The following is a 13,693-nucleotide window of genomic DNA, read 5'->3' on the forward strand; positions in this document are numbered from 1 at the left end:
TCTAGTGTCGGTTCTTAGTAGAACTGCCTATTCTGACAGTCTCCAACAGGCTTGATGTTGTTTCTTTTCGAAATTGTTAGGTGGCGCTGCAATGTAGGAGGCTCGTAATGCTGAACTCTCTTCATAGCGCGACAGCTACTTGGTAAAAGCTTGCTGGGCACGATTCTAAGGCATTGCACCTTATTCCTGCACGCAGGGCTACCACAGCGAGTCAGAAGATGATAATAAACCGCAAATAAAAGTTCTGACGATAAGTGATGATCACGGAAACAAGCATTCACATCCGAGTTAGGCTTTCAACTGCAAGTGGATTCTTCGCATCGCTTGCTTCCCTTGAATCTTGTGTTGGTCATAATCATTGACAAGGTGTTTTTACATCACGTGGGGACTAATTGGTGTCTTTAATGATGTAAAACCACCAGATATCTTCCAGAGAACCATCCAAAATGCAAAATTTGAAATAGAAATTGGGCTTCACCACAAGGCATGGGCACCACGCGTGCTAACATTTTATTTTATATCTGTCAAATTGTTCCGCGCAACTCAATTTTTTTTTCTATGTTGGGTTTTTGAAATGTTTACCTACAAAATGTGTATTCCAAATTTTTTCTACTATTGATGGTTCGTTATACACAACTTCCTTTTTTATATTTTTCGACGCATGAACAAAAATTTTGAATTTAATAATTTTTTCTAATCAACATTTTGGAAACATTATTAAAACTGGTGTCGTTGGAAAGCACGTGGGATCATCTGCATTTTATGTCACTGCAATGTGTGCCTAACCAATATGTGTAGCACAGAAAAAATGTTTTGTTTCAGTCAATCAGTCAATTTCCTGCAGTAACAAAAGAGTTAACTGATTACAAAATAATTACCTGCTAATTAGGATGTACATATATTTGGAAACTATTTAGTGTGATATTCTTTAAAACAGCACACCACACAATCCGGCAGCTGGCAGCTAATATGCAGATAACGAGGCTTCCTTTGCTGCTTTGGCTGCATTTGACTCGCTAATGCCAATGCGGCCTTGCTGCTGAGATAAAACGAAGTGATGTGGGTGAAGAAAAATGTGCACCACCTGTTGTCTAAAAGCACGTATACATGAATGCGACAGTAGTGTATCGCATTGGTTCGTCGAATCGGGCGAATTCAACATGTTTCCGTTTACATGCATGCGCATTGGAGCCTAGTGCCGCCCTGTGTCATGTCTGGGAGTTGTGGGGTCGCTTTTCCGGCGTTACCAGTTTCCGGGAGCCGGCAAGTCGCTTGTGTTCGTTGTGGCGTCTATTGCAGCTGAAGCGAAACCTGCGGCTTGTCCCCGATTCACCTGATCAACTACCGTATTTACTCGCGTAATCCTCGCACTCGCGTAATCCTCGCACGTCTAATGTGAGCCACCAAAACTTGGATTTTTTGGTTCCTCGCATAATCCTCGCACCCCCAACTTTGCAGCAGCGAAAGTTGCCTGCTTGCGAAACCCGCGTGGTGCACGCGCTCTTCAACGTGCGCCCTCCCCCGCCGCCTCTCCGTTCGGCGGAGAGCGCTGTGTATCCAAGGCCATCCAGGCGCCCTAACAACCTGCATGGCTACTCCCTAACAGGCGCCATAACACGCTACTCACACTGTCCTTGAGCCGGTTTCGCGTGCGCGCAACTAGACGGTGTTCGTGCAGCCCGCTGTCGTGTCGCCGTCGTGGTCCCGTCGTTGAGCAGCAGCAGTCAGTGAGTCACTCGCGTCAGTGGTGGATAGCTCGCTGCCATTTCGAGAACTTTTTGATCTCTTTGTTTTATGCTTGGTGCCGCTTCGCCATATGAAAGAACGCCAGCTACACTGCCGCTTTCAAATTGAAAGCGATAGAGTACGCGATCGAACACGGCAACCGCGCCGCAGGCAGGCACTTCGGCGTCACCGACTTCAACGTGCGTTACTGGAGTAGGGCACGCACATGACGACGACGAGATAGGGCGCGCGCCAGAAAGCAAAGGCGGCAATTTCATGATCCCTGATCGACGGGAGACTGTTTAAGTTGTAAATAATAAAATAAAAAGAAATAGCTGCTGTTGGCAACACTGAGCTGACATAAACAAAAAATGACCGCTACATTTAGCGGGATTGGCAGAAGGCAAATTGGCAACACTGTGCACCGGATTTTTTTTTTTCCCCGCATAATTCTCGCACCTCTAACTTCGCATTGACTTTTCCGAAAAAAAAGTGCGAGGATTATGCGAGTAAATACGGTACGACGATCGCTGAGCTAAATGTGTACATTCCACGCGTCGTTCGCAAGAAATGGATACAGCAGGCAATCATGAAGTGTTTACTTGCCCTCAGAAGCCGTCCGCGCACACGTCGGCTGCGCCTGCCTGCACGGTTCACAAAGCGGCTCGAGCCGGCGCAGTCCACGGTAGCAACAGCTTGTCTCCACCCTTCCAAATCAACCTGATCGCGAAAAAGAAGTTCCACATGCAAGAAAGTAGATGCTAGTGTGGTGAAAAATTGTGCTACGGATTGTTATCAGCGCTGATTTTAAAAGTGGTGATCAGATATCGTTGTGATGCTTAGCCTATGCTGACCGGCCATGGAGGTTCGAGACCCGGCACCATGGCATGTGGTGCAGCGAGCGGCCGAAAAATGGCGGTACCTGTGCAGAAGAATCAAGACAGGCCACAGCAGATGTCTTGGTCACTGATCGCTCAAACGGCAATTATCGCGGAAATAAAGTTCCACATTTGACAGGGGGGATGATAGTGCGGTGAAAAGTCGTGTTAAGGATCATCATCTGCGGTTGTACAGACAGCAGCGATTAAATATCTGCCACAACGCTAAGCCTAAAGTTCCCAACACCAGAGCCGAGCTGAAAAATGCAATGTGACTGCTGCTACATGCATTCGGGAAGTCGCATTTGCGTTCTCAATCTACCCTGGTTTAGCGTATCGCATGTGACGCGTCCCCCAGGCGAATGTCCTGCTTACATGTGATGCGATGCGGTATAGTAATGCGACAAATAAAATGCGATACGCTACTGTCGTATCCATGTAAACGCGCTTTAAAATTTACCTGACATGATCTATGCATTTCTGTGACTTCTGAATAGGTGGCATGACATGCCCACAATAATTGTTTTAACGTAAGATGTCTAGGGAGTGGAAGGGAGTTAGGTAAAGAAGCAACACGAGTATACAGTAAAACCTCGTTACAAAAGACACTCAAGGGACCTAGAAAACGTGTCTCTTGTAACCAAGGTCTCTTGTACGCAATGTTGCTAACATTGTGAGCATAGGAAAACCAACCAGACTGGTTTCATTTTAATGTCTCTTATAACCAAGTGTCTCTTGTAATGAGGTTTTACTGTAGTTGTGCATTTCTGTGACTTCTCAATAGGTGGCATGACATGCCCACAATAATTTTTTTTGCCTGATGCCTAGAGAGTGGAAGGGAGTTAGGTAAAGAAGCAACACGAGTATACAGTAAAACCTCGTTACAAAAGACACTCAAGGGACCTAGAAAACGTGTCTCTTGTAACCAAGGTCTCTTGTACGCAATGTTGCTAACATTGTGAGCATAGGAAAACCAACCAAACTGGTTTCATTTTAATGTCTATTATAACCAAGTGTCTCTTGTAATGAGGTTTTACTGTAGTTGTGCATTTCTGTGACTTCTCAATAGGTGGCATGACATGCCCACAATAATTTTTTTTGCCTGATGCCTAGGGAGTGGAAGGGAGTTAGGTAAAGAAGCAACACGAGTATACAGTAAAACCTCGTTACAAAAGACACTCAAGGGACCTAGAAAACGTGTCTCTTGTAACCAAGGTCTCTTGTACGCAATGTTGCTAACATTGTGAGCATAGGAAAACCAACCAAACTGGTTTCATTTTAATGTCTATTATAACCAAGTGTCTCTTGTAATGAGGTTTTACTGTAGCACGGCCGGACTGGAGCAGCGGCAAGCGCGCACTTTCATACGGCCTGCGCACCCAAGAAGGAACCAATACAGCAGATTCTTTACAGTGGGGGCGCTTCGAACCAACCCTCTGCCCTTCCAACCCGTCTTTCTGTTAGTCGATGCATCGCTTCTGGCCGAGCAGCTGTGTGTTTTTGACAGCGCGCTTCGCTGCCGGCGGGCCGCTCAGCCCGACCGGAGCGTGAATAGCAGAATCACGTTTAGCTAAGCGATAACCCTATCTCCCTCGACGGCAAATCATTCGCGTCACTGGTCGTGCCCTGTGCGTGTGCAAACCATTACATCATCCGAAAGGAAAAATAAAAAAATAAGAAATGATATTTCAGTCACGGAAAGTGCCGTGTTTATTTGGCTGTCTCACCATTTTCATATAATACAGTCGCTGATAAGATATGAAGACCTCGCATATTTTTCGTCATGCGCCCCGCGTTGAAATGTTTCTTTCAAATGTTTGATTCGGCGCTTCCGAATGATAATGTTAGGCTGTTTGACCCTAATAGACCGAAAATTCAGAAGGGGGTAAGGAATCAACTATTTTAAGAACGGCCATGTAAATTAACACTGGCAGGTATCACCTGTAGCCACGGCAGGGCTAGGGCAGCGGCAAATCCGCGCGCACCGCTCCTCTACCCCGCCCGTGCTGTGGGTCAACTGGCGAAGGTTGGTCCGAAGCGCCACAAACTAGCGGCGGTGAAAGGTGGGAACTATACCCGAAGCGCAGGCCGTATGAAACTGCGCGCCCGCCGCTCCTCCAGCCCGGCCGTGACTGTAGTTGTGTATTTCTGTGACTTCTCAATAGGTGGCATGACATGCCCACAATAATTTTTTTTTTGCCTGATGCCTAGGGAGTGGAAGGGAGTTAGGTAAAGAAGCAACACGAGTATACAGTAAAACCTCGTTACAAAAGACACTCAAGGGACCTATAAAACGTGTCTCTTGTAACCAAGGTCTCTTGTACGCAATGTTGCTAACATTGTGAGCATAGGAAAACCAACCAAACTGGTTTCATTTTAATGTCTATTATAACCAAGTGTCTCTTGAAATGAGGTTTTACTGTAGTTGTGCATTTCTGTGACTTCTCAATTGGTGGCATGACATGCCCACAATAATTTTTTTTTGCCTGATGCCTAGGGAGTGGAAGGGAGTTAGGTAAAGAAGCAACACGAGTATACAGTAAAACCTCGTTACAAAAGACACTCAAGGGACCTAGAAAACGTGTCTCTTGTAACCAAGGTCTCTTGTACGCAATGTTGCTAACATTGTGAGCATAGGAAAACCAACCAAACTGGTTTCATTTTAATGTCTCTTATAACCAAGTGTCTCTTGTAATGAGGTTTTACTGTAGTTGTGCATTTCTGTGACTTCTCAATCGGTGGCATGACATGCCCACAATAATTTTTTTTTGCCTGATGCCTAGGGAGTGGAAGGGAGTTAGGTAAAGAAGCAACACGAGTATACAGTAAAACCTCGTTACAAAAGACACTCAAGGGACCTAGAAAACGTGTCTCTTGTAACCAAGGTCTTTTGTACGCAATGTTGCTAACATTGTGAGCATAGGAAAACCAACCAAACTGGTTTCATTTTAATGTCTCTTATAACCAAGTGTCTCTTGTAATGAGGTTTTACTGTAGTTGTGCATTTATGGGACTTCTCAATAGGTGGCATGACATGCCCACAATAATTTTTTTAATGCAAGATGTCTAGGGAGTGGAAGGGAGTTAGGTAAAGAAGCAACGCGGGTATACTTGGGCACGGCAGGGGGTGTGCGTGTGTGGTTGCCCGAGTTGTCTCAAAAGGGTTAACCGGCACGTTCCAACTCCAACCGAGTGATTAATTCAGGTGGCCATTGCAGCTCACGTCACGTGTGGTGGTGGAGAGTACTAGTTTGTCGTCATCCCCCGTCCTCCGGCCCCGTGGCTGACAGGCCGCCGTCCCTTCTCTCCTCTCCTGCACAGAGATGCCGCAGAGGCTGCAGGAACTGGCAGCTTGGATGGAGCCGACGTTGAAGCTGCCTTCGTACAGCCATGAGTCGGTGGCTTACCTCATGGGCTGTGTCAAGGCAGCAGCCGACTCGGCTGCGTCTCTGCCCCCAGTGCTGATCACAGCCTTGCGCATTCTGCAGCACCTGGGCCTACCACCGGGGGACTTCCGCTCGGGCGAATCAGGTGCAAGCTCTTTATCTTTATCTATTCATTTCTGCTGTGGGCTCATTTTTCTGGGGGTGGTGTCATCAGCACTGGCCAAGTGGAAGTTGGCAGGCATGTAGAAGGACTGAGGAAAGAAGGGCTAAAATTTGCTAATGCCGTTTGGCTGGCTTTGGGAGGGTTATATTGGCCATGATCAGCATGGGTGTGTAGTTGAGCAGCTCACAGAAACCAGAATCCTAGTTCAAAACTTTGACTGTAATTTGCGTGATATTTGTGCCTGCCGTTGTTTTGCAGTGCTTTCTCTATACCTTACAGATGACGAAGAAGAACTCAAGTACAAATATGTCATCATGCAGGTCTTTGCTCACAATGGCCTTTCCATTTTTCTGACGATAATGCAGGTAAAAACAGTCACATTTTGTACTCGTGCTTTTATCTCTTAGAGCCTTAAAAAGAAGATCGAATTAGATGAAGTAGAAACTAAATAGAGCTAAGCATAAAGCCCTTCTTCAGCATAGAGAAGACAAAGTCTCTTCCAAAATGCCAACATTTAATGGGGGCAAAAACAGGCTGACATTGTGGGCTTCTAATCTCACAAGTGATGTGCATCAGTTTTGATTTTGTACTCAATCATGGTGGGTGACATCTTCGTGCATTCTACAAAATTTCAAGATTAGTGCTGTACTGCTGTATTCTCTCCCGTCACCAGCAGCATACATGCCTCCACTGATCTTCTCCTTTCCACATTCTGGAATGTTCACTGGTTCCCTACAATGTTTTTGCCAACTACTACTGTAACAGTGTCGTCTTCCGTCTAACCACCACCCGCAGGGATGTCTGCCATAGCTGCATGGTTAATCCCTTTGGTGTCAGGTTTCTTTGAGGGTAGCGTTTCCCCACTTCGTGTTACCACAGTTTGTGTGTAGGCATGCCTCTGTGCTGGTATACAAAAAAATAATTTTGTTGTCAAGGTGCTGGCTTTAACACTTTAGTGACCGTCAAAAAATCTGTTGTTCTTGGGTAGTCCAGGAAATATTTTCTACTTTCCACAGAAAATGATTGATGCTCATTGCTAAAGTGTACGGCATACAAGGATAGAGTAAGGATAGGTCTTTCCAAAAGTAATAATTTTAAACAACAGATGCATTAGGAATTTTATAAAAAAATTATTAAAAAAAGTAACAAAAGGAAAAGAATTGAAGTATACAATTTGAACATAAGGCCCTTATAGAAAATACTGCAAACATGAGCTCTGTAAGTGCAAAAGTTATTTACATGCATAAAAAAATATAAACACTAGTGCCTATCATGCCAATACACACGGAGTAGTTTCTCGATGCGGTGAAACAGAGGTTGGCTGCGCATGTTTTGCAGACAACATTTGTTTTCTGCTCAGCCTTCCTTCCTTCATAGCATAGTTTTTAGTTCTGGTATTTTCAATTTTTTTTGGTTGGTGCCGGGGACTCTGAGGTGCAGTTTTAGGGAATACAACAGGAGGGATGGTGGGGCCCGAGAGATGTTGCTCATCATAGCCCAGCAGCTGTTCAATGAGCTCGGGTCTGAAAGCAAACTGATCAAAGTTCAAGCTTTGTGTCAGCTCCGGAACTTCTGAATGCTGCCAACGAAATCGGCGGCTCTGACGAACCGCCGCCCTCTGCTCTAGAGTGCTACACCAAGGTAAACTCCAGACCGTCTTCGCGGAGAGAACTCGATTCTTTGTGCAGCCGGCGCCAAGTGGTCTCGCCTGAACAAAGTCGACACCCTGCAGATATGAGCTGTGACCTTTAGAATAGGCCGGATCTGTTTACATCAATGCGCGCCCTAATAAAATGGCCGGAGGAGGAAGCGAAACTTAGCGGTGGATACCTGTTGGTGTTCTGCGGCGGTGTTGACACACTTTCGCCGTCCGCGCTCAAGTCTGGCGAATTGAATTTGTCTTCCATGTCTGTGCTGCTAGCATCATCCACAGATTACAGCTCAGATTTATTGGGATCCGTCGAAATTTGCCGTTCACATGAAACATGAGCAAGCGGTGTTGATTGATGCCATAACTAAAATTACGTGAGCTCGTCTCCCCGCTGGTGAAGGTCATTTATCCCCCCACGCGGAGAAAAGAAACTCGAAAGCGAAACTGATAAAATACTTCCTCCTTTACCCTTTGAATGGCGTTAGCTGTCCAGAAGTGGTCTCAAAATTTGAATTTGTATTCATCAATAATATGCTATCGATGGGAATAGGTGCGGTCACGAAAGTGTTAACACCTTGTCCGTCTTTTGTAGCAGCCAGTATTAAAGGAGTCGCACTGGCAGAAAATATAGACACACGTTGTTCGGATAATGACAATGTTTCGTGCCACCATCGTTCATTTTTGTGGCCGTACGCTACACGTGAAGAACTACTCAATATAAACTTAAGCCCATGCTTCTCCAGCATTACAGCGATTACTATACTTTGCCCCTCTAGCAGTGGTATTGTTCATTGGCGCATAACAAGCATTTCTTAGCTCCTGCTTTAAAGGAAAGCTGTGCACATGTGTGACTAATCCCGGAAATGGGTGCAGAAAATCTCCGAAGAGTTCTTGAAGCCCTGGAATGGCTCGGCTTCCCTGGTGGGGCTGCAAGGGGCCCTGATGGTGGCGGTTCTGAAGCCCGTGGTGAACCTCCTGCAGTTCATGCTGGGCTACCTCATCTCCTGCCGGGGAACTGAGGTTGGCTTCCTCGCATTCCTCTATTTTTGACCTTAGCAACTGGAAGAGCATTGCTGTGGTCGGCGCTTGCAACATGTCACAAGTCCATCCCATTTCGGCATGTTTTTATAGGTGCCATTATCTCTTTCTAAACTGGTAAATTTGCACTCAAAATGAGCAATCTACTCGTTACCTACCGCGCGTAACTCCAGAATGGTATAAGCCAGGACCTTTACATTTTTTGATAACACACGGGACATGTTTAGGCTCCTGGCACTCTTTATGCCCTGATGTTGACATCATCATTCCATCACGACTGAGGGCCATTTACACCCCCATACCAATTATTTATTTAAATTCCTCACATTTATTCCAGTTATATTTAAGTGACTGAAAGACCACTGACCCTGACCTGTGACTCTTTGGCCTTGACGCCCTGGCACCATAAACATACTACAGTACTGAAATGAGCATTGTGAACAATAGGCGCACCTTAAACGATGCATTTGAGCTGCATTTGTCTGGTCAAAACAAAAAGGGTGGTGCAAAAAGGCCTCTTATTTGTCATTTTGGACTGCTCATTTGGACTGCTCACAACCGCTCCAGAGGAGCTGCTTCTTTCTCCTTCCCCCCCCCAAAGAATTTTTATTACGAGAACAACATTGGGCCTCCCAGGAGCTGCTCAAAACTGCTCTGGGCAGGCAGCATTCATCGTACAGAGAGGGAAAACGTTCATATTTTGATGAACATGATAAAGCGTTAGGCTTGCGCGAATAGTGGATTTTTGGTTCGAAGCGAATACGAAGTGAATAGTGAATAGGATCGAATAATTTCGAACCGAATAGTTCAAATAAATTAAGTGCTAAAACACATGTTAATAATTTCTGAGGCAAACAATTTCTTCAAACTGTTTATTTCGAGTCTTTACGAGTTCTCGTGCATACTTCAAACTGTTTATTTCGAGTGTTTACGAGTTCTCATGCAAAAACACTAACTGTTCAGCATTCTTAGTGATCATGTGCTCCCTCCTGCAACTGACAATTGTTCCAGCTGCAGAGAAAACTCGTTCGCTTGTGGTCTGGGTCGCAGGATATGACCGGTACCTGCGGGCAGCTCCAACCAGTACTGGGTACAGCTGGCTTCCCTCTGCTCCACCAGGCCAGAGGGTCTGAAGACCGGGGAAGAAGTGGCGCTTTCAAATAGTTGGCTACGACATCCGCAACAGAACACCTTGGCTCTCGATCCGTTTCCGAACGGAAGTTCTGGAATGCATGCCACACTGAGTCTTCTGGCGTCTCAGGCAGACAACGCGCCACTTCCGCTTAGACCGTCAGTAGGCTGGTGGTATTCTGCAATCTCTTCAGCAGCAGTTGTGAGAAGTTTTGATGCCCGCTGGCATCTTTGTACCTCGGGTCGATCAGCATTGCCAAGACTGGAAGCCTAGACATTTTGATGTCAGGAAACCTTGTTTTGATATTTTTAGAAGCCCAAAGCAACTGCAGCCTCATCAGGCTCGTGTGAACGCTGAGAAAGGACAACTTTCGTGCGTTCTAGGAGAGGGATGACCTGAGACAGAGTCGGGTAGCCATCACCTGACAGTGCTGTTGTGGCCTGGTCAAGTGACTGTAGAACTTTCTCTGCTGCAGCTAGGAGCTTCCACTCAGATGTGGTCAGGTTCTCCACAGCGTTGGACTCTGACAGCTCAAGAGTAATAGGCCCCCGAAGCCTCAGCAGCCTGGCCATCATAGCGTGCTCACTATTCCAGCGTGTTGGTACATCCAGCACAACTTCGAGGGGATCCAGTTGCATTTCTTTCTGGATTTCTAGAAGGCGTGCTAGGGCAGTTGCGCTCCTCTTGTACCGGCCGACGATAGTTCTGCATTTGGCACATAGCTGCGAGAGTCCTTGCGCATTTCGTTTCAGGTCAGTTATGCACAACTGGAGCGTGTGTCCGAAGCATAGAACGCCGTGCCAGGCCGACCATGCCACCACCGATACAAAGTTCCTGCCGTTGTCCGTGACCACGTAAATTGGAACTTGGCCTTGCGCTGGGATCTCCCATTCCTCAAGGATGCTTTTGATGAAGTGTTGCAAGTTTTCAGCGGTGTGGCATTCCGCCATTTCGGCACATGCCAGCGCGTGTATGTGCTGCACAAATTCCTTGTCCATGACGTGGCAAGTGACACACACATAACTGTCATTGGCACGCGAGGTCCAACTATCGGTCGTGAGCAATATGGTCTCGACTCCGCGTTTAAGAATCTGGCAAGGTTGCTTTTCACCTCCGCCTTCCTTGCTCTGTACAGCTCCGGGACAATCACTCTTGAGAATGTCGTGCGTGATGGCACTGTATTGTCCGGCATGGCAAAATTCATCATGTTCAGAAAACCAGGCTCCTCGACAATGCGGTACGGATGCATGCCTCGGGTGATGAACTGGGCAACCAGTTTCGTCATCGCTTTAGCTTTGGGTGCACTCGCGTGCTTCCTAGGCCTAAAGCTTTCAGCCACTGACGGTTGCACGCTCGGTCTTTGTTCATGTTCTTGACTTGCGCTGATCTTTTGGCTGCTTGAAGCTCATCTTAATAACTCTGGCAGATGTCCGCATGCCGCTTTAGGTGCGACGCCAGGGTTGCCGTCGTGCCTGTTGGTGTTTGTGGCACAGCTTTGTATTTCAAACAACGAGCCTCGTTGCCAGGGGGTATTTTCAAGAAGTGCGTCCATAGGGGATTTCCGGTCTTTGCCGCGCTTGTCATAATATAGTAGGACGAACACCAACGCTAACGATACAGTGCAGCAAAAACGTTGGGTGCAGCTCTTACACGTTTAGCTAAACGTGCACCCTTGCGCTTCAGTGTGCTTGCTGCGCCAAAATAGAGAAAATGGCGCTTGTTTTACAGTGGTTACTTGGCTTGACTTGGCTGGCTTTATGGTTTGTCAGTGACGTTGATGACACCTCGATGTGGCTTCTGAAAACGCAATAATGTTTCATGCGGCGCAGCCTGTGCCCCCACAGGCGTAAAAAAACAAAATAAACTTAACTCCAGCGACGTTATTCGCGTTTACCGAATACTTCGAGTTTTTGTAATACTGATATTCGAATTGAAATGACCGAATATTCGCACAAGCCTATATAAAGCATGCATTTATTACGCCGTCATGTCTGAATGCATTCAACATGCGAGCACACCCTATGAGGGCTTGAGATTGGTTATACATCCTTGGTTACACACACAGCAGACAGCTGAGTTTTCGTTTGCTTCTAAGACACTGTTCATGTAAGCCTGCTGTGAATGTGCAGTGCTACGTGAGAAAAAGTCATGGGGAAGGGTTCTGTGGCGGGATCGCAGTATTTTTTGTCCTGCTTGTGCTGTCAGTCAGTGGCAGGACAACCAGCAAACCGACTTTTGCATGCGGCTGGGTAAAGGATTCATCTCATGGGGAAAAAGCGCACAAGAGCTTCAGGTGGACTTGCCTCAAGTAAAACGACGTTTGCCACCATTTTAAACCTGCGCGCATTTCACTTGCTGATGCAGTCGGGTTGCTTTTTTGCGTCGCATAACTGGAAATGTCAGGCAGAACAGCATGAATGTAATCAAAGGTACGTTGTTTGCGCGCGTACAACTGTGTTGCTCTTTTTTCCTGCTTTGCAGTTCAAGGATGTCACTGCCGTTCCTGTGATAATGCAAACCTACATGGTCCTTGGAATGGTCCCCCAGTCATCGCCTTCACATTTGCTTGCTCAGAAGGTAGTGCTGCATTTTTTTTTCTTTTTGCAAGTTGTGAAGGCATTGGAGGTGCAGGTGTACTAGCACAAATGTATTAATATTTGAGACTGAGCACTTTCCGAATAGTGTTGGCTATTTGATTCATAATGTAGTTTTACTAAATTTATGAATGAAGAAATAAAAGTTGCCTCTGCGTCATGACACGTGTATTTTCAAAGCTTCACTGCATGGCACGTACTTGGGTTGGTTTCTGTACAAGGCTGAAGCATGGGTAAAGGCGTAACGTGTGAGTCTTGCACAAAAGAAGTAGGTTGTGATGCTAGTGGCCCCCCCCCCCCCCACTCGCCATGGCGCTGTCCTGCTCACTGAAGTCGCTTGCGGCTTCACATTCATTGTCGGCCTACACCACACCGTCTTCCGTACTTTCAAGGCAATCCAGAACTTCTTTTCCAAAACCGGGAAACTTCCCTTCTTTGGGCTCACGAAACACACGGGAATCCCTGTTAACCGCCCAAAAACCTTGTTTTCGCCCGTAGCATACACACACTGGGTCAACACTGAAATGCCGCTCAGCCGCGCGTTTCCATGTGCATCAATGCATGCTCCACCACCTTCAGTTTAAAACCGGCTGTGTAGCTCATGTACTGGCCCATCGTACGGCACACTCCAGAAATAATAATAATAATAATAAAAAAAACAGCTGAACTACAAATTTGAGGAGCGTAATGGCAGGGGTGAGACAGCTGCGCATATTGCGCCTTTTTGATACAATTCCATTTTCCTGCACCAAACTGCTCCAGAAAAGCCTGAAAGGCACGGATTTTTATGCTCATGTCAGTTCCGGTGGGGACGAAAGCCTCCCGCATCCCGGTCACCGCTTTTATTGTCGGTCAATTGCAAACACAGAAATGGCAAAAATAAAAAGGCTGAAATGAAGCAAACGGTAGCTTCTAAAACGCAATTGGCTTTCCGTCCGGGTTCGCTGGAACGGCCTTCCTGATTGGGCATCGCTGTGGCTACAAACATGGCCGCCGCCTGATCCGGCTGCTACTGCCTACTTCACGCACTCAGTGCGCATCGCCGATATTTTCCCTGGTTAATTCTACGCTATCAGCTCGGTTCCAGTCTATTCATTCTATCCGTTGTGGCTCTGAACAGTGACGT

General features: G+C 46.6%; 1 protein-coding gene across 1 annotated transcript in view; it reads left to right on the forward strand.

Moving 5' to 3' along the window:
• Positions 1–13,693, forward strand: part of Vir (VIR_N domain-containing protein) — a 182,552-nt gene that overhangs the window by 83,779 nt on the left and 85,080 nt on the right. The window contains exons 24-27 of the mRNA XM_077686406.1: positions 5,925–6,134; positions 6,432–6,517; positions 8,677–8,823; positions 12,455–12,550. Coding sequence (XP_077542532.1) covers positions 5,925–6,134; positions 6,432–6,517; positions 8,677–8,823; positions 12,455–12,550 — 539 coding nt within the window. The remainder of the gene's footprint in view (positions 1–5,924; positions 6,135–6,431; positions 6,518–8,676; positions 8,824–12,454; positions 12,551–13,693) is intronic.

This window comes from Haemaphysalis longicornis, unplaced genomic scaffold (assembly GCF_048455015.1).
Source record: "Haemaphysalis longicornis isolate Haplotype H1 unplaced genomic scaffold, Haemaphysalis longicornis Haplotype H1 scaffold_1, whole genome shotgun sequence".
NCBI lineage: Eukaryota > Metazoa > Arthropoda > Arachnida > Ixodida > Ixodidae > Haemaphysalis > Haemaphysalis longicornis.